Source organism: Peromyscus californicus, unplaced genomic scaffold (genome assembly GCF_007827085.1).
Source record: "Peromyscus californicus insignis strain IS unplaced genomic scaffold, ASM782708v3 Scaffold_19__1_contigs__length_69161282, whole genome shotgun sequence".
Classification (NCBI taxonomy): Eukaryota; Metazoa; Chordata; class Mammalia; order Rodentia; family Cricetidae; genus Peromyscus; species Peromyscus californicus.
In genome coordinates this window covers 11875687-11895013 of record NW_026294491.1, presented here as the reverse complement: position 1 = coordinate 11895013, position 19327 = coordinate 11875687, and the positions used below count along the sequence as shown (strand labels likewise).

Sequence of the window (19327 nt, the reverse complement as noted above, 5' to 3'; positions counted from 1 at the left end):
TTTTGAGACACCTCACTCTGTAGCTCTGGCTGGCCTGGAACTCACAGAGATCAGTCTGACTCTGCCCCCCAGTGCTGAGCTTAAAGGTGTGCGCCACCATGCCTGACCTTAAACTTCATTTCTTGCTGGTGGGTGTCTTTAAACTGCGCCTCGTTTGACTCCTGTGACCCGGAGACTTCATAACAGCCCACGGACTCTAGTGGATCTACTGGAGGATTAGCAGAGACATTTTGGTCTGGCTGTTGGTCTGTCTTTCTTGTACCCGCTTCTCGTTGCATCTTGGGAACCTGCTTTACTCAGCCTAGATTCAGCTCGGGGTATGTGTGTGTGATGTGTGTGTGTGCTTGTGTGTGATGTATATGTGTGTGCAGTATGTGTGTGTGTGTGTGTATTATGTGAGTGTGTGTGCAGTATGTATATATGGTTTATGTGTGGGGGGGTGTGGGTGTGTGTGGTGTGTGTACAGTATATGTGTGTATGCATTATGTGTGTATGTGTGCAGTATGTGTGTATGTACATGTGTGTGGTGTATATGTATTTGTGGTCTATGTGTGTGTATACAGTATGCATATGTGTGGTGTGGGGGTGTGTGTGACAGCAGCCAGCATCTCTAGGCGTATGAGGTTTGTATCCTGATGAATATAGGGAGTCTACCACACTTTGTGCTGGAGTTGGGGAACTGCTCCTCTTGGCCGATGAGGACCAGGAGGAAACAGGGTGCCTTTTGAGGCAGATCCACAACTGTGTCTTGTTGGAACTTCATTGGTGAGCTAGTCAGGGTCATGCAGCAATTTGGGGCAGGAACCAGGTGGCAGGTTTGCCCTGATGGGTTGTGTGAGTTTGGGATAGGTCTGGCCTTCTCTGGGCCTTGCCCTTTCTAGGCTGTTCCTGTCATTGATTGGGCCTGTGGGGCTAATGTTCCTTGATTGGTGGTTGAACCGGTCTGGACGCTGTGGCCCTAGGCCCTGTTCCAGAAATACACCTGTCACTGACCGGTAAGGCACAACAACGCCTGTAAGATCTGGGCTGTGGTCTAGTGCCAGGGGACATCCCTACTTCACTGCCTCAGGAACATTTCAGGGACATCGTGTCTGTCTCTAAAGTCACAGAGGGACTTAGCAGGGGCTCTCTGGAAGGGCTCACCGGTGGCCTCTGCCCTCTGGAGGGAACTGAATCTGAGAAAGGGGAGCCCCTTTCCCAGACTCTTAGCACCTCCCACCTCCCTGCTCAGGGCCCTCCTGGGGCTGCATGAACTTTAGCCACCTGGGGACAAGCCTCATGGCAGCGCCTCCTTGCTGCTGTGACGTCAATATTGACCATCCTCCCAGTCTGGCTGGACCTCTTGCAGAGGAGTCCCTATTCCACACCCCACTCAGAAGACTCCAGCCGCCCTTCTGGGATCTAGGCACCCCTTAGCTGACCTCTTGCCTCTCTGGGATTAGGTAAGCACATGGGTCCTTTGCTTCTGCTAGCCTTTTCCCACCTCTGCCCTGAGGAGACGTCCAACCTCAGATCCTGATACCAAGTCAGGGGCGGGGACGCTGAACCATTCTGCAAGGGTGACAGGCATGGCTCTGGCTGCTTCTGGGGGGTGGCAATCAGTTCCATGGCCAGGACTTCCTAAGTGGATCCATTTACCTCTTCCTCCCCATCCCAGAACTATCCTGAGGAAGAAGGGGCTCTCTCCTGGGTCCCCACTGCTTCCAGTGCCTCTGGGAAACCCACCAGAGTTACAGAGAGGGAAGGGTCTGGGTTTGAGGAGCAGTGCCTCAGTTTCCATCCCCACACCAATTTGGGTGGAGCCAGGGCTTCTGGCCTTACACATTCTTATAGTGAATCTTTGAGAAAACTTGCGGTGGAGGGGTGGGAAATGGAAGCCCAGGCTTCCAACAGGGCGTCTTCCGCTTGGACTGGAACAGCTGCTCGCAGGAGGCAGGGCCAGCCCTCCCTGTCAGGCTGTCCCAGAAGGAAGGGACAGGGGTCAGGTGTCAAGGCTGCCCACTTCCTTCCCCAGCCTCTTTGGAAGAGGAATCCTGCTGGGTGTCCTTATGAGGCTGTTAGATGGACAGAGGGATGCCCGGGTAGACAAGGAAGGATGAAACATGTAATGTGGGAGTCACAGATGGCTCACCTCAGGGCCCTGAGACTACTTTTAGGTTACAGCCCCAAACCTGGGAGAAAGGAATCCCAAGATCCCCCAATTGAACCAGAGCTGCTTGAGGCCACAGGTGGAGCACTGGCCATGCCCATTCCCTAACCTACTGCATAGATGGGAGTGTTCTGTACCAGCAATGAATGATGCCACATGTTGCTGGCCTGGCTCCTAAGGCCCCTTGAGACCCCCAGTGTGACTTTCACACCAGAAATCCTAGACCCTGACCTAGGCTCACCCCAGGGCCCAGGGTATGTGCTCAGAAGGCTATTGGGTCTGGAAAAGGATAGAGACTGAGCCTTGGACCACAAGGACAGGGCCTGGTTGCCCTGATGGATAGGAGGAACTCTCCAGCTGCCTTCTGGAGGGCCAAGCTGGCCAGACCGATTACAGGAATGAGACTGACTTCAGGTCAGATCCATGCCTGGATTCAGGCAGGGAGAGCTACTAGGGATACTACTGGGGACACAGGGTGGTGTCCCCTCTGCTCTGGGGACTCAGTTTCCCCCCTCTGCCTCAAGAGTTGCAAATCTACTTTCCCACATGAGATGAGGCACCAAGTCATGTTACACCATCCACCACCCAAACCTCCAAGCCAGGGCAGAGGAGCTTTTCCATTATGGAGTCAGTCATTTTATCCTCAGGTATGGGGAGGGCACGAGAACTCCATTCCTAGACCATGGGATACCTTGTCTGGTCCTGAACTCAGGTGCTCTGAATAAGGACAGGGAGAACCAGAGTGGGAGGCTGTTGCAGGAATTCTAAATGGTCTTATAATAAAAACCCAGAGACAGATATTGGGGTAAATGCTGAAAGATCAGAGGAAACAAGCAACTGCTTCTCTTATAGACTGGATTAATCTCATGTAGTCTAGGGTGGCTTTGAACTCACAGAGATTCAGCTCGATCTCTGCCTCCCGAGTGCTAGGATTAAAGGTGTGTGTGCCACCACTGCCTGGCCTCCATGTTTAATCTAGTGGCTGGCTCTGTCCTCTGATATTCAGGCAAACTTTTTTTGTTAAGAGTGCACGCAAAATATCACCACAGTAATGGACCTGTGAGTTCAAAGCCACCCTGGATTACACGAGATTAATCCAGTCTATAAGAGAAAACAGAGCCAGGCAGTGGTGGCCCACACCTTTAATCCCAGTACTTGGGAGTCACTCGCCTTTAATTCCAGCACTAGGGAGGTTGAGACAGGAAGCGAAATGGCTGGGCGGAGAAAGGACTATAAGGCTGGAGGAGACAGGAACTCAGAGCCTTTCTGCTGAGGATTCAGAGGCATTCGGTCTGAGAATTCGTGGAGACAGGATCGGCTGAGGTGTTGGCGAGGTGAGAAGTGGCTATGGCTTGTTTCCTCTGATCTTTCAGCATTCACCCCAATATCTGCCTCCAGGTTTTTCTTTTTTTTTTTGGTTTTTCGAGACAGGGTTTCTCTGTGTAGCTTTGTGCCTCTCCTGGAACTCACTTGGTAGCCCAGGCTGGCCTCGAACTCACAGAGATCCGCCTGGCTCTGCCTCCCGAGTGCTGGGATTAAAGGCGTGCGCCACCACCGCCCGGCCCAGGTTTTTCTTATGAGACCATTTAGGATTCGTGCAACAGGAGGCAGCCAGGACTTCATGAAAAGGCTCTTCTGTGGATGCCATCCTTTGGAGGGAATAGAGTCTGGGAGGAGAGCATCCCACACTTTTGTCAACACATTCCTCCCTCTTGTTTGGTTACATCCTTCCCTCTAGCCTCAGAGCAAGGCTAGGGGGTTTCCTTCCCGGTATGGTCTGGGAGGAAATCTTCAGGAGAAGTAGTCAGCTATGAGGCACGCCTGTTTTCCTTTTAAGACTTGTTTACTTTATTTTCTGTGTATGAGTGTTTTGTTTGCATATTTGTCTGTGTGCTGTCCACATGTCCGGTGCCCACAGAGACCGGAAGAGGGCATCAGATCTGTGAGCTGCCGTGTGGGTGCAGGGAATCGAACCCGGGTCCTCTGGAAGAGCAGCCAGTGAGTGCTCTTAAACACTGAGCCATCTCTCCAGCCCCTCCCACAACCCCTTCCCCCCTTTTTTGAGACAGTATCTCATACCGTAGCACAGGCCAGCCTAGAATTCACTAGGTAGCCTCTGCTGGGCTCAAATCCATGGCAATTCTTCCGCTTCAGATACCTGAGGGTTGGCGTTAGAGGTGTTAGCCACCCCTACCAGTTAACACTTCACATGCTCTCATCCAAGTCATGCAAAAACACCCTGGCAAGTGACAGCCTGCTGCACACAGGAGTCCCACAACAGGTGAATACCAACTCCAGTCTCAGGAGGGGCCTGGACCCTTGAATCCCTTTGCTCACATGCTGCTCTTACTTCCAAATCCTGGGTTTACACATGAATGCCCGGGCCCCTCCCTGCCCTGCTCTGTGACCCCTTCCCTGGGCAGTGCTTGAGAGAAGTCATGCATACAGGCAAGCGGCTGGCAGCCTCTTTGGCTCCAGAGTTCAATGGGAGGCAGAGGGAGATCATCACATCGGGCACTCCAGGAAGTACTGGGCCCACTTCAGGTATAACTTTGTGACTTTCAGGAGTACCAGGAGGTGGCCTGCTCCGGGGGTTTCAGGGAAGACTGACTGTAGGTTTCTGTGGAGTGTGGGGAGCTCCTGCTTGTCTATACAGCTGTTTTTCGGGAGCCACCTCCCCAGGGAAGGTGCGGAGCTCCTACTGGACGGTAAGTCCTGACCTGTGTTGCTAGTCTACTTATTTCAGGGGACTGTTGGGTCTCCTTGGGAGGCATGATAGATATCCAACCCCAAGCCGCTCTAGGGGTCCATGGATAGTGCCAGGCTCTCGGCTAGCGTAGGGGACACAGAAGAAGTGTGGTGAATCCTCTCCTTCCTGAAGTTTATCTCAGGGCAGTAGCATCTTGGCTTCTGTAGGCAAGTTCCCAGGGCACATGGAGTCTGAAAGGTCTCCTTGGAGGGTCTGTGCTGGGAATGAGCCCTGAAGATAAACAGGTTCTGCAGTAGCAGAGGTGGGATCCAGAGCTTCCGGCAGAAGGAATGGCCTGGCCAGAGATCTGGGGGCTGGACAGCCCACGCATGTTCCAGGAGGCTAAAAGGAGGCACAGGGCTGTGTTCCTGAGGCTTGACTTTAGACCATGCCCTGTGGGGGATGGTCTGGGAGTTCCTAAGGCTGGGCCTGACCCTACTCCTTCTCACTGGACAACAGAACCATGAAGAATCGGTTTGTGATGCTGGGCCTGGTGGCCGTGGTTCTGGTATTCGTCATCATTGGCCTCTGCATCTGGCTGCCCTACACTTCTAGGAAGCCCGACCATGTGTACACCAGGGCAGCCGTGGCCACGGACGCGAAGCGCTGCTCAGAGATTGGCCGGTAAGTAGGTCTGCCGGCTCCAGGGCAAGGCGTACTGGAAGACAGTGGCTTGGGCAAGACTAAGGTTCCTCATCTGTAAAGTGGACAGAGTATCCGATTCCCGGGGACTGCCCATCCTTTCCTTGGACTCTCTTGGTAGCAAATGTCTAGGGGAGAAGGGACGGAGACTCTGAGAGCGGGGTATTAATTTTCCCACAGCCAACTTGGGCCCCTCTTTTTCAATATTGTCTCTGAAAAATGGTGCAATTCCATTCCCATTTTAGATTGTGGGTTTTTTTCTTTTTAATTAAAAAAAATGTATGTGTATGGGTGTTTTGCCTGAATGTATGTTTATGCGCCACTTGCGTGTCTGGTTCCCCTCAGAGGCCAGAAGAGAGTGTTGGATCCCCTGGAACTGGGGATTACAGACAATTGTGAGCTGAGATGTGGGGCCTGGGGCTTGAGAATTGAACACAGGTCCTCTGAAAGAGCAGCCACTGAACCATCTCTCTGGCTAGCCTCCACCCATTTTAAATTTTTTATCTCATTAAACATAAAAAGTCAGCTTCCATTTAGAGACATAGTCAGAAAAAAAGTTATTGATAAAAATAGCCTCCCTTTTCACAACTAAATCACGTGTGTTTGTTTGCTTGGAAAAGAAAAAAATATATATATCTTCAAAAAACAAAAATTTTGCTAGGCATTGTGGCACGTGCCTTTAACCTCAGCACTCAGGAGGCAGAGGCAGGTGGATCTCTGCAAGTTTGAGACCAGCCTGGTTTACATAATGAGTTCCAGAGCTACATAGTGAGAACCTGTCTCAAAAACAACCAACCAACCAACCAACCAAAAAACAAAAACTTTGGGGCTAGAGAGATGGTTCAATGATTCAGAGTGTGTGCTGTTCTTTCAAAGAACCCGAGTTCCCCCATGTCAGTCAGCTCCCAACCGCCTGGACCTTCAATCCAAGGGATCTGATGTCCTCCTCTGACCTTCGTAGGAACCTGCACTTCACACTTTCGCGCTCTCTCTCTCTCTCTCTCTCTCTCTCTCTCTCTCTCTCTCTCTCTCTCTCTCTCTCTCTCTCTCTCTCTCTCCAAGATAAAACAAATTTTTTTTAAAAAAGCCAATCCAAACCAAAAATTCCACCTGTCGTCTCTCAGCCCTTGGGTTAAAGCCCTGGCCCCATAAACTAAAACAGGTGAGGAACGAACAAAGAAATGAAAAACCCGGCTCAGCTGAGCACAGCCGCTCCGCTCACCTCTCCTCTCAGGAGGCTGAGGTTGGAGGCCAGCTTGGGCTTACGTAGGGAGTGGGAGGCCGCGGGATTCTGTCTCAAACCAGAACGATCTAGTGTAGGCTTGCTCTTCTTCTGCCTTCCTTTGGGCAGGGTGACCAGAGAGGGTGGCAGGGTGCTCCTGAAAGACTGGGAAGCCCTCAGGCTCTCACCTTCCTATGTGCTGCCTACAGGGACGTGCTGCAGGAGGGTGGCTCCGCGGTGGATGCAGCCATTGCAAGCCTGCTGTGTATGGGGCTCATGAATGCCCACAGTATGGGCATCGGGGGCGGCCTGTTCTTCACCATCTACAACAGCACCACGCGTGAGTGCCCAGGGTGAGGAGGGCGAGTGACTTGGTCCATCCCGCTCACGTCAGACTAGAGCAGTATAGCTGGGCCACCGCTGGGCTCCCTTGACAGGAGGGGCTGGGGACAACCCGGCCTGCCAACATGTTTCTTTTCATAGGGAAAGCTGAGGTTATCAATGCCCGTGAGGTGGCTCCCAGGCTGGCCAATGCCAGCATGTTCAACAACTCGAAGGACTCTGAAGAAGGTAAGCTGTCACATGGGCCACAGGTATGGATATGCGCTCACAGGGCACACGCACCTGTGTGAGGCCTGGGGACAGCTCTGGTACCCATGACACCCTCCTATAGTGAGTGCTTAATCACCATCGTGAGGGTAGGGGTAGGCTCTTTTATTTCTTCTCAGCCCTGCACTGGGCCACTGGTGTGTGCACATGGAGAGGATAATCACAGCGGACTCCTGGTGTCCACAGAGGACCTGGTTTGATTCCTAGCACCCACATGGTGACTTGCAACCACCTGTAAACTCCAGTCCGGGGGAATCTGATGCCCTTTTCTGATCCCCTCCTACTCAAATAACAGGTCATGGTACATACACATACATGTGGGCCAAGAATTCATACACTTAAAAAAAGTAAATAAATCTCTATATAAACTCAATTACTTTTATATTGAACACATGCAGACTTTATTCCTTATCAACACTCCCTACGTGGTTAAGTGGGCAGCTAGTTACATAGGCTTTACAGGGCAATAATGACTGTGAGCAATCGCCAGACAATTAAACCCACAAGAGGATGCTTCATTTAAGGGACGCAGGCATCCGTGTAGTTTGGTATTCTTGGGGGCTTCTGGATACTGAGAGATTGCTCACACTTCCCAGGGGTCACGGGGACTGCCCCCTTGCCCAGTTGTTTTTGCTGATGAGGCTCTTGTATCCTCCCTATACCCCCGGGGCTGGAAGAAGACACCATGTTTATTCCTGTCCTACAGGTGGGTTGGTAAAACCCAGCGAGGTCCTGCAAACCAGAGGTGAACTAGTAGATGGTAGAGCTGGGGTGGAGCCTGAGCCGTCTCGATCCTGTGTTTTTAATAGTAGACATTGAATTCATTCAATTATTTGTCCATTTGTGGAAACAGCTCTCTGGGTACAGGTGGGGTCTCTCTTCTCTAACCAGGCTTTAAATGGGGAAGGGACTTTCAAGCTCCCCAGGCGGGTGAGTGGAAGCCAGTGTTCCCTTTGGAGTCACTGCTCAGAAGAGCTGCTGTAGATTGCAGAATAAGAAGGTGGAGGCGTGGGGGGCAGGTGTGACAGCCAGGAAGAAGATTCTTGGGCGATGCCCTGTGTGTGGCCTCTTTGGATTCCTCCCCTCACAACTCTCTTTGACCTCACATTCATTGAGAAACTTAGGATGTATAGCAAGGAAACCTCTTGAGTATGAGAATGTTTATGGGTGCTTCGAGTTCACTCTTTAGCCAGGGCTAGTGAAACCTCTTACAGAGCTGGGTACTGTTGACGAAGCAGAGACGATCAATGCTACTCGCTTCCAGGTGGCAAGGAGCACTGAGTACATGGGAGAGTCATTTACGTTGTGGGGAGGGCAGAGGGTAGAGTGTTCAGGGCAGGAGACATCTGGGCAAAGACTCAGAGGTGTGGGGTGAGAAGAGTCACGTTGGTGTCTCAGGAAAGGCGGGAAAGGTTGAGGGACCCAGGAGGAGGGATGGAGATTAGGCCTTGCAGAGACCCAGGGAGCATGTGGCCTGAGAGGAGAAATTTGGTGTCGGAGGGAATGGCGTAAGTAGCTAGGTGGTATAGGCTACTGTGATGCTCCTGTCTCTTGTCTGAGCAGAGGAGGATACACCTAAATGATGGGACCCCTACAACCCTCTGTAAGGTGCAGGGACCCAGTGGGGACATGTTAGAAAGTTACCCCAATAATCCAGGGTGGTTTGTCAGAGCTAAAACCACATAGATGAAGTCAAGATCTGTCAACTCTTTGGGTGATATGCGATTACAGGAAACCGGAGTGACCCCCTACGGTCCTTGGTCTGTGCCCGGGTGGACAGAGTAGCCCTAAGAGAAACAGACAGGGATGTTGGGGAGTAGATTTCAATGGTTGTTTTGGGCATGTGAAGTCTGAAGCGCTTGCTTCCTGTAGGTAGGTGAGTACTGGGATCTGCTGATGAGGAAAATGGTCTGGGCAAGAGGATACACAGGAGAGGTATTGGTAGAGGTATTAAGGCAACTCCACATGGTTAAAAAGGAGGTTTATTTTGTGCGGTAACTTACAAGTAAAGGGATAGGTTACAGGGTCCAAGAAAGGCGAAGTGCAGTCCGGCAGTGTTCTCTGGAGAACTCTGCTCAGTCTACCTCCAGCGTCCAGGATCCAGGAACCAAGAGAGCCGGCGCATCCAGATCTCAGGTCTTAAGGGTCCTCTCTCAGCCCCACCTCATAGGCATGACAGTTATCAGAAGCCTCAATGGGGGTAGTACTTCCAGGTCAAAGCTGGAACAGCTACCCACTACAGAGAAGTGTTTGTAGAAGCTCAAGTCCAGAGCTGAAAGGCATCACTAAGAAAGAGGTAATGTCTCAGGAGACAAAGTGGATGTTAGGAGAGGGAAGACAGGCAGGCATGATGTAGGTGGCTGAGGAGAGTCATAACCCAGCAAGACTTGAGCAGGATGCTGGGTCCGGCAGCACCGGGTCACCCAGGAGCTTCACAGGCAGGGTGGTGTGAGACCAGGGAGCTTAGCAGAGGGGTGACTAGTGCGTTTGTTGATTTTGTTGTTGTTTTGTTTGTGGTACTGGGAATCAAACCTGGTACCTCATGCATGCTAGGCGAGTGTTCTCTCATGGAGCGACTTCACCAACCCACAGTGAAGATCGCTTTTAAGTTGGGATGGATTATGCGCCGGACTTCTGAACTGTGTAGTAGAAAGGAGTATCTTGATTTCGGTTATTATTGCTGTGATGAAACACCATTACCAAAAGCAACTTGGAGAGGGAAGGGTGTATTTCACTCACAGTTCCATATAACAGTCCATTATCAAAAGCAGTGAGGACAGGAACCTGGAAGCAGGAGCTGATGCAGAGGCCATGGAGGGGTGCTGCTTACTGTCTTGTTCCCCTTGGCTTGCTCAGCCTGCTTTCTTATACAACCCAGGACCACTAGCCCAGAGGTGGTACCACCCACAATTGGCTGGGCCCTCCCACCTCAGTCACTAAGTAAGAGGATGCTCTACAGGCTTGCCTACACCCCGATCTTAGGGAAGGATTTTTCTCAGTTGAGGGTCCCTCCTCTCTGATGACTCTAGCTTGTGTCAAGTTGACATAAAACTAGCCAGTACATGGCTCTTGCCACAGACCTGGCCCATCTCATGCTGATTTTACTTTGTGATATTCTAAAGGAGCCCAGGGATTGTCTGGGACAGGAATGATGGAGGTTAACTCAGACTGAGAGTTGGGAGGGGTCTGGCTTTCCCCAAGTCTTGAGTACAACCATAGGCCTGATACAGGAGCTCAAGTATGGAAGACACATCCATTCATCTGGGCCAGCACACCTTAGTGCACAGCTGCCTGCTCCCAGTTCAGTACCCTGTGAGAAGTGTTTGGTCAACACTTCTTGCCTGTGGAGCTCAGCTGTGATCTTAAATCTCTCTTTGCTTAGGATGGGGATGTAGCTCAGTAAGGTCCTGGGTTTGATCCCTAGCAACAAATCCCTTTCCTTCCAAGCTGCTCTAGACCCAGCATTAAATGGGCCAGGGAAAGAAAGTGCCTGGAATACTGCCGCTGCGCTGCTGGTGGTGGTTTTTTAATATGGTTCTGGGAACAAACCAGATAGGCATTCTACTACAGAGTAACCACACCGGCCCTTTGCTCACATTGCTCTTTTCTTTTTTTTTTTTTTTTTTTTTTTTGGTTTTTTGGGACAGGGTTTCTCTGTGTAGCTCTGGCTGTCCTGGAACTCACTCTGTAGACAAGAATGGCCTTGAACTCACAGAGATCCACCTGCCTCAGCCTCCTAGGAGCAGAGTAGCAATGACCTAGTAGCAATGACCAGACTCAGCCTCTAACTCTCTCCATCTCTCTGTCTCTGTCTGTCTGTCTGTCTTTCAAACTCTGCTCCCCTCAACCCTGGCTCCTAGGTGGCCTTTCGGTGGCAGTTCCTGGTGAAATCAGTGGCTACCAGCTGGCACACCAGCGGCATGGACGACTACCCTGGGCTCGCCTCTTCCAGCCCAGCATTGAGCTGGCCCGCTACGGCTTCCCTGTGGGCAAGGGCCTGGCAATGGCCCTGGACAGAAAACGGGACATCGTTGAACAGACACCTGCCTTGTGGTGAGCAGCCTCATGTCCAGGTGACCCAGCCTGGGGGGCGGGGCTGGTGGAGCTCTGTGCTCTGCTCTCAGGAGCCTGCTGCTCAGCGGGGTTAAGTTGTTAAACCTCTCATTGTGTGTGTGTGAGTGTGAGGGTGTGTGTGAGGGTGTGTGTGTGTGTGTGTGTAGACACATTTAGAACCTGGTTTAGAGTGAACACTGTGGTCTGAGCAAAATGGGACAACTAGAAACCCCAAGTGAGAGCATAGCCGCCCCCCAGACAGGCTCTACCTGTACTTGTACTCTACATCCTGAGGACCAAAGGGTGAGGGGTGGGTGTGAGGTATGACAGGTCCAGTTTTCCGCATCTGATGCCTTACATGAGTCTTCTCTGCCTCAGCGAGGTCTTCTGCCGTCAAGGGAAGGTGCTTCAGGAGGGCGAGACAGTGACTATGCCCAGGCTGGCCGATACGTTGCAGGTACTGGCCCAGGAAGGTGCCCAGGCCTTCTACAACGGGAGCCTCACAGCCCAGATTGTGAAGGACATCCAGGAGGCTGGTGAGTGGGCTCCAGTGAGTGGGGCCCAGGCTCTGAGGTGCTCCCTGCCAAGGTTGGCGTCTGGGTCCTCAGGGAGCACTTGGCAGGGGAGGGTCAGTGTGGACCACTTGGATCCATAGCTCCTGGCTCATCCCTAGAGGCTGAGCTGCACGGGGAAACCCCCTAGAGCATGAGTAGGGGTATAGGAGCCCTTGGGGCTGAGGAGGAGCTAGACGGAGGGGCTGGGAGGATGGCCCGTGAGAAGTAAGAGGCAATGGATGTCAGGCAGAGAGAGAAGAGCATGGGCTAAGGGGAAGAAGGAAGATCTGACTCACTGGGAGGATTACAAGGTCTGAGGAAGAATTTCTGAGAGGGCTCTTAGAGGGGTTTTGGGTGGGGCAGTCTGAGGGCTTGGCTGTGGCCTTGTTATTTCTGTCCTGTTTCCATGAAGTGGGGAAATTAGCATGTTGACATCTACGACTGTAAATCCTACTTAGCACCAGTTCCTCAGAGAATCGAGAGTCTTCTCCCATCTATATGGTCATGAAGGAGGAGTCTGGGAAAGGTGGGATGGAAGAAGCGGGTAGTCTACACTTGGGAAAGACCTCTTGTTGTATAAATCCTAAATGGTCTTATAATAAAAACCCGGAGTCAGATATTGGGGTAAATGTTGAAAGATCAGAAAGACAAAGGAACAAGCAGCAGCCACTTATCACCTTGCCAACTCCATGAACTATCTCTGAGTCCTCAGCCAAAAGGCTCTGAGTTCCTGTCTCCTCACACATTATATGCCTTTCTCTGCCCAGCCATTTCACTTCCTATCTCAGCCTTCCCAGTGCTGGGATTAATGGCGTGTGTGTGCTTCCCAAATACTGGGGTTAAAAGTGTGTGCCACCACTGCCTGGCTCTGTTTCTCTCCTAGACTGGATCAGTCTCATGTAGCCCAGTGAGGCCTTAAACTCACAGAGATCCAGACGGATCTCTGCCTCCCGAGTGCTAGGATTAAAGGTGTGTGCCGCCACTGCCTGGCCTCTATGTTTAACTCTGTGGCTGGCTCCATCCTCTGACCTTCGGGCAAGTTTTATTAGAGTACAACAAATTATCACCACAAGCTCTGGCTGCAGAGATGAAAGAAGGTTGGTTAGGAGGCTGTTGTTTGGGCCTGGTATAGGTGGTAAGCACCATTAGTGCCTAGGGTTGCTAGTGATGTTCAGGGTTACCAGTCTGATCTGATAGCACTGTGGTCCCTTCTGATGGTATAGACTGTCTCCTCACTGTGGTACACACCTGTCTTTTTACTCAATGGTGACCATCCTCCTTCGTAAACAGCCCTGACCCCATAGTTCACCCTTGGCCATACTTCTTGGTTTCACCCTATTCTCTGCCCAGTGGTAAACCAAGTCCCACATGATGCAACCCTGTCCCCAACCATGGTACAATCCCAGCGCACATCCACTGAGCCGCTGTCCCACGGCAGGAGGCATCATGACGGTCCAGGACCTGAATGACTACCGTGCGGAGCTGATTGAGCACCCGATGAGCATCAGCCTTGGGGACTCGACACTGTATGTGCCCAGTGCCCCACTCAGCGGGCCAGTGCTGGTTCTCATCCTGAACATCCTCAAAGGTGAGCTATCTCTCTCTCTCTAGCCCTGCTAAGGAGTCGGGACATAGTGTGTCCTTCCTGGTACTCCGTATTGGCTGGGTCTCTTTGCCCTCTGTCTTTCCATCAGTGAACTGATAGAGTATCCGCCCTGCCTCATGGCTGTGGCCTCCTGGAGCAGTGTTGAGTGCCAGGGGGTGCCCATGGGGGGTGGGAGGGGGTGACAGTAGCTGGAAGAGGAAAAATGTTCCGGAAGAAGAAGAGTGTGGCAGAGGCCGTGTCCAGAGTGTATTTCTGGCTAATCTAAGTGGTCTTCAAGAAACCTATAGACCTCGGGACCCCCGAACTGTACCTGTCATGTCCATGATGGTATGCCGTTGTCTTGACCACATCTTTCTCAAATGGCCACTGCTATTGGTTATTACGTATTTCTTTTCCTAAGGCAGAGTGCGGGGAACATGGCTCAGAGATCTATTAACCCCTTGAGCCCCTCCAGGCCCTAATTGCCTGCCAATGTGTGCTTGGATACCACTCAGGATACAACTTCTCTCCAAAGAGTGTGGCAACCCCTGAAGAGAAGGCGCTGACGTATCACCGTATCGTGGAGGCCTTCCGGTTTGCCTATGCCAAGAGGACCATGCTTGGCGACCCAAAGTTTGTCGATGTGTCTCAGGTAAGGGGCTATCCCACAGTGGGTGAGGGATCTGCCAAAGGGGTGCTGGGTGAGCTCGGAAAGCCCACCCCCAGCCTTATGCATGCTTTCTGAACCCATTACTACAAGTAAGTTTGATTTCAGGGTAGACTTGTTACTCTATACCCTGACCTCCATTTTGTGGAGCTCATAGTGTGAGGGAAACTGAGGAAAACAGACTTGAGAATGGATCATTGGTGTGTTGTGATCCCCTCCCCCCAAGCCCTCCACCTGAGACCCAGGATCCTGTCTCAGATCCTTTACCCATGCTTGGGCCCTTGGCCTGGAAGATTCTAGAGTGCTCAGTGCAGAAGGGAGGAATGGATGGAGAGGTTGCATCCCTCAGGAATGATGAGGGGGAGGGGTTAAAACTAGGTGGGCAAAGAGGCTCACTCTGTAGTCCAAAATGGCTTCAAGCTCAAGGCAACCCTGTTACCTCAGCCTCCTAGTACTGGGGTTACAGACTCAAGCCACCAAACCTAGCCCCAGTTTCATTTTGCAAAACTGTACCCCCACACAAACCAACCTGAAACATCAGTGTGCACCTGTGTGCTTTCCCCGGAGCCCCTACTTGAGTGTGAGCATTTTGCTACAAGTCCTTCCTTTCTCTTTACCACCTCGTTTACTCTCCCCATCCTCGTTTTCCTGAACGGGTCACCAATGCCACAGTCCAGGCTGTATTTCCTAAGAGCAAGGGCTTCACCCATTGAGTGAGGAGCCCAGCATTAAGATCACACGACTCATTATCTGCCAGTGGTGGAACCCCGACCCCAGGGTCTCAGTGTCTCTTAGGTGCATTATTCATCAAATCACACCTTACACTTTGCCATGGGGCCTCTTGTGGTAGACCATTTTGTTGCTGCGACAAAACCTGAATTCACAGAGATCCACCTGCCTCTGCCTTCTGAGTGCTGGAATTCAAAGCATGTGCCACCACGGCCCGAGAGGCCATAAGATTTATCTGATGCCAGTGAGAGCGTGGAGGGGTCTGAAGAGAAAAGAGAAGATCTGAGACTGCTCGGACAAGAATGTTTTAGGGCTCTGGGGGAGGGGGACAGGGTATCTTGCATGGTGAGGAAGGGAGGAAGGAATCTTGTTAATGTATGACTTAGATGACACGGTGGAGGAAGAGGAGGAGGAGGAGGAGGAGGAGGAGGAGGGGGAGGAGGGGGAGGGGTGCAGTTAGTTAAGATGAACCATTCTACCAGTAGGCCTAGGATGTTCCAGAGTCTGTTTGCCTGGGGGTCTGTAAATTGTCACTGGGAGAGTGGGGACCTGGGGGGGGTACCTCAGAGTTACAGACTCACAGGCAGGTGGGGTGTCTGCCTTGCCCTGTAGCCACAGGGATCCTAGAGTCAGCTAGTGGGTGGCGCTAGGAAGAACCGCAGGACAGCCTTTACTGAATGTGGTCTGGGATTTAGCAGCTCATTCCTGGAGTCGGGATACCTGGGGAGCCTGTTACAGATGTACAGACAGACTCTTAATAGGGGACTTGGTCAACAGCTGTGAAGCTCCGAAGACAGGGAAAGGCTGCTACAGGGGAATGGCCTAACTGGCCTTTAGCCTAAACCTGACAGGTCCCAGGGTCCCTTTCTTCCTGGCTGCCCCTTCGTTTCCTCTTCCTCCTCATCTTCTCTCGACATTAGCCTTCAGCAGCCATCATGTGCCCACGCTGTGTTTGTGTCTTTGTTTGCCTGTAAATTTCACGCATGAACCTATGGGCATGGTCCCATCCTCCCTTCTGTGTATCGTGGGGGTGTGTCCCAAAGCAAGCAGGTCCCTCACTGCCCCCCTACATGACTGCTCCTTCTCTAGCACTTACTTTCCCAGTTAATGGCAACTCCAGGCCAAAGACCTCAAGGGCATCCTCTCTTCTTTTTCTCCCACCCACAGTGACATCTTCATCTTCAGTCTGGCTGTCCACAGCCTTTCCATGGCCCCCAGAGGGACTCTATATAAATGTTTCCCAACCTGCTTACTCCTCTACCCCAAGCTTGTGTGTGGCTTATAGCAAAAGCCAAACCACTCTTTATAGACCAATGAGACCTTACAGAATGGATGTGTGCTAGCCAGCATCCTCTCTCCTCATTCCATTCATTCTCTGTTATCTAGGGCCTTTGTACTTACCTTTTAGGCTTCATTCTGGGCTCATTTTAGGTACCATTTCCACCAAAATGCCTTCAGCTTCCCCCTTTCCCATCCCTGTTTTCTGGCCCCTCGTTTCCAGGACTCTTCCTGCCTTCTAGGGAGGCAAGACCTGTGGGTCTCTTCCCTGTTGGTTCCTCAGCTCTGAGCATGTAGCACACGTTCCATAAACAATCGCACACATCATGTAAGATCAGGGCAAGAGTCTAGAGGCTTGGGGGATGGCCAGACGTCAGTTGGAGGTGACGGAGGGTGTCAGACAGGAATTTAGGAGGTGCTGGCCTTGGTCCTGGGGAAGTCCTGGTTTAGCATAGAGGTAAGTTGTGGTCAGATCCACGGCTGGGGCCTCTTGAGACTTGCTGGGACAGCCCTGTTGTCTCCCTTCCCCCTGCTTCCTCCTAACCTCCTCAGGCCAGCTCTGGGGTCTCGGCAGGTGATCCGCAACATGAGCTCTGAGTTCTTCGCCACTCAGCTTCGAGCCGCATCTCTGACGGAACCACTCATCCGACCTCCTACTATGAGCCTGAGTTCTACCTTCCCGATGATGGGGGCACTGCTCACCTGTCCGTGGTTGCGGAGGATGGCAGTGCCGTGTCTGCTACGAGCACCATCAACCTCTAGTAGGGGCTGTGCGGCTGCTGGGCAGTACGGGGACAGGGGTAGTGGGTTGGGAGCTAGCTTCATTTCCTGTGAGGGCCTCCCTCTTTCGTGTTGGGAAACAGAGGCTCCACCTTGATAGCATGCCTAGGGTGGGCCTTCCGGGGGGTCCTCTTGGCCTGGTATGGGTGGGTACCAGGTGGGAAACGGCTGGGTTGTTAGCTGTATTGTTATCTGAGCTGGCCTATCTTCAGTTTCGGCTCCAAGGTCCTTTCTCGGGTCAGCGGTATCCTGTTTAACGACGAGATGGACGACTTCAGCTCACCCAACTTCGTCAACCAGTTTGGGGTATCCCCCTCACCAGCCAACTTCATCAAGCCAGGTGAGGGTGGGAATCTGGGGATAAAGGACTTGAGTTGGGAGGGGGCTGGTACCCTGACAGGCAACCGACCAGCCTCTCTGTCTCCTCCGACGGACCCTAGGGAAGCAACCACTTTCATCCATGTGCCCCACAATCATTGTGGATAAGGATGGCAAGGTCCAGATGGTAGTGGGAGCGTCGGGAGGCACACAGATCACCACATCCACCGCACTGGTACATGCCTTTGGCCTAACCCTTCCCACCCCCATCTCTCCCTGCCCTTTTGCTCCGGGGCTATGCGGACATCTCGGCTATCCTCTCCCTCCAGGCCATCATCAACAACCTGTGGTTTGGCTACGATGTGAAGAGAGCGGTGGAGGAGCCCCGCCTACACAACCAGCTTTTGCCCAATACCACAACAATCGAGAAAAACATCGATCAGGTAGGCTGAGAGCCGAGGAAACAGAACGATGGTGTGGGGTGACAGGACATCCTTGACTGGGGACTGGCATCTTCTGAGTCATCAGAGCAAAGAGTGGCTAGTATCCCCTGTCCAAGGCCTATGGTCCCCATGGGTCACCTCATGACTTAGCATGGGTCACCTTGCGCCCTTGCTCAGTGACAGCCAAACAGCCTGATCCCAGGAGACCTTAGAAACCCAGCGGCCTCTCTCTAGTTATTCCTGGTCACCTGGCCGGATGTAGCACTAACTGGGTTTGTGCGGCCCGCGGACCATACAGGGATGGTTTCAGCCACCTCTGCGGCCTTGCTGAGACTCCCTTGGCCCTCTCACCCACAGGTGGTGGCTGCAGGCCTGAAGACTCGGAACCATTACACAGAGGTCACCAACACCTTCATTGCTGTGGTTCAGGCCGTTGTTCAAACATCCAGTGGTTGGGCAGCTGCCTCAGACTCCAGGAAAGGCGGGGAGCCAGCTGGCTACTGAGTGCTCAGAAGGGGCAAGACCAACCTGTAATCCAGGATGAGATACAGACCAGGAACAAGAGTGGGACTTTGGAGGACATGCTGCTCCTGAGTGGGACAGGGCAGCACAATAAATGGGCTCAACTGCCAAGCTCCAGGAAGTCTTGCTGGTTGGACTTCCCATATCTTGGATTTTAATGTCTGGTTATGAAATGGAGCCATTGGATTTGGAGAATGATGAGGCAGGATCCTAAGACTTACTACTGTTAGTGATGGAGCTAACCTCAACCTTTCAGTCCGGGAAGCAAGTGTGCCTGGGAGTTGGGGTCCTCATCCTACATTGTCATAGGCAGTAACACTTCCAGTATCAGCCACTAGAGGGCGCCCCGACTGTGCCGTTAACCGGGATAAAGCAACCCCCTAGCTGTGGGAGAACCTTGAGAATGCTTCATGTCCAGGTTAGGTGTGGGCTTTCATTGCCTAGCATTTGTGGAGGTAAAACTGAAGGGAAGCAGACTAGACAAGAGGCAGAAACATGGCAGCTTGACCAGAGCCATACTTGAGATCAATTTCCAAGCACAGACCCAAAGTGAAATCCAAGCTTGTCTTACTAGTTCTCAAAGAACACAAATGGGTCAGCCAGCTACAGGAAACCCACAGATCCATGAGAACACAGCTCAAAGTGAGTGAGCCCAGAAGAGCAGTTAGGCACAGCATCCCTCCTTGTCCTAGTCAGGATTACTATTGTTGGGATGAGACACCATGACCAACGCAACTTGGGGAGAAAGGGTTTATTTGGCTTACATTTCCACATCACTGTTCATCGTCAAAGGAAGTCAGGATAAGAACTCAAGTAGGAGAGGAACCTGGAGGCAGGAACTGATGCAGAGGCCATGGAGGGGCGCTGCTTACCGGCTTGCTCCTCCTGGCTTGCTCAGCCTGCTTTCTTACAGAACCCGGGACCATCTGCACCAGGATGTTCCCACCCACAATGGGCTGGGCCCTCCTCCATCAGTCACTAAGAAAATGCTCTACAGGCTTGCCTACAGCCTGATTTCATGGAGGCA

The 19327-nt window shown here is 52.2% G+C and overlaps 1 protein-coding gene across 1 annotated transcript; it reads left to right on the top strand.

The window, feature by feature from the left end:
- The first annotated feature begins 466 nt into the window (after positions 1–466).
- Positions 467–18452, top strand: Ggt1 (gamma-glutamyltransferase 1). The gene is given in 16 exon segments (XM_052744681.1): positions 467–1442; positions 3332–3483; positions 4715–4857; positions 5358–5522; positions 6972–7102; positions 7246–7332; positions 11232–11424; positions 11803–11960; positions 13417–13566; positions 14079–14215; positions 16812–16854; positions 16857–16998; positions 17230–17357; positions 17458–17570; positions 17665–17778; positions 18136–18452. Coding segments are annotated over 13 exon segments (1704 nt in total). The 5' UTR covers positions 467–1442; positions 3332–3483; positions 4715–4857; positions 5358–5361; the 3' UTR covers positions 18283–18452.
- The last annotated feature ends 875 nt before the right edge of the window (positions 18453–19327 follow it).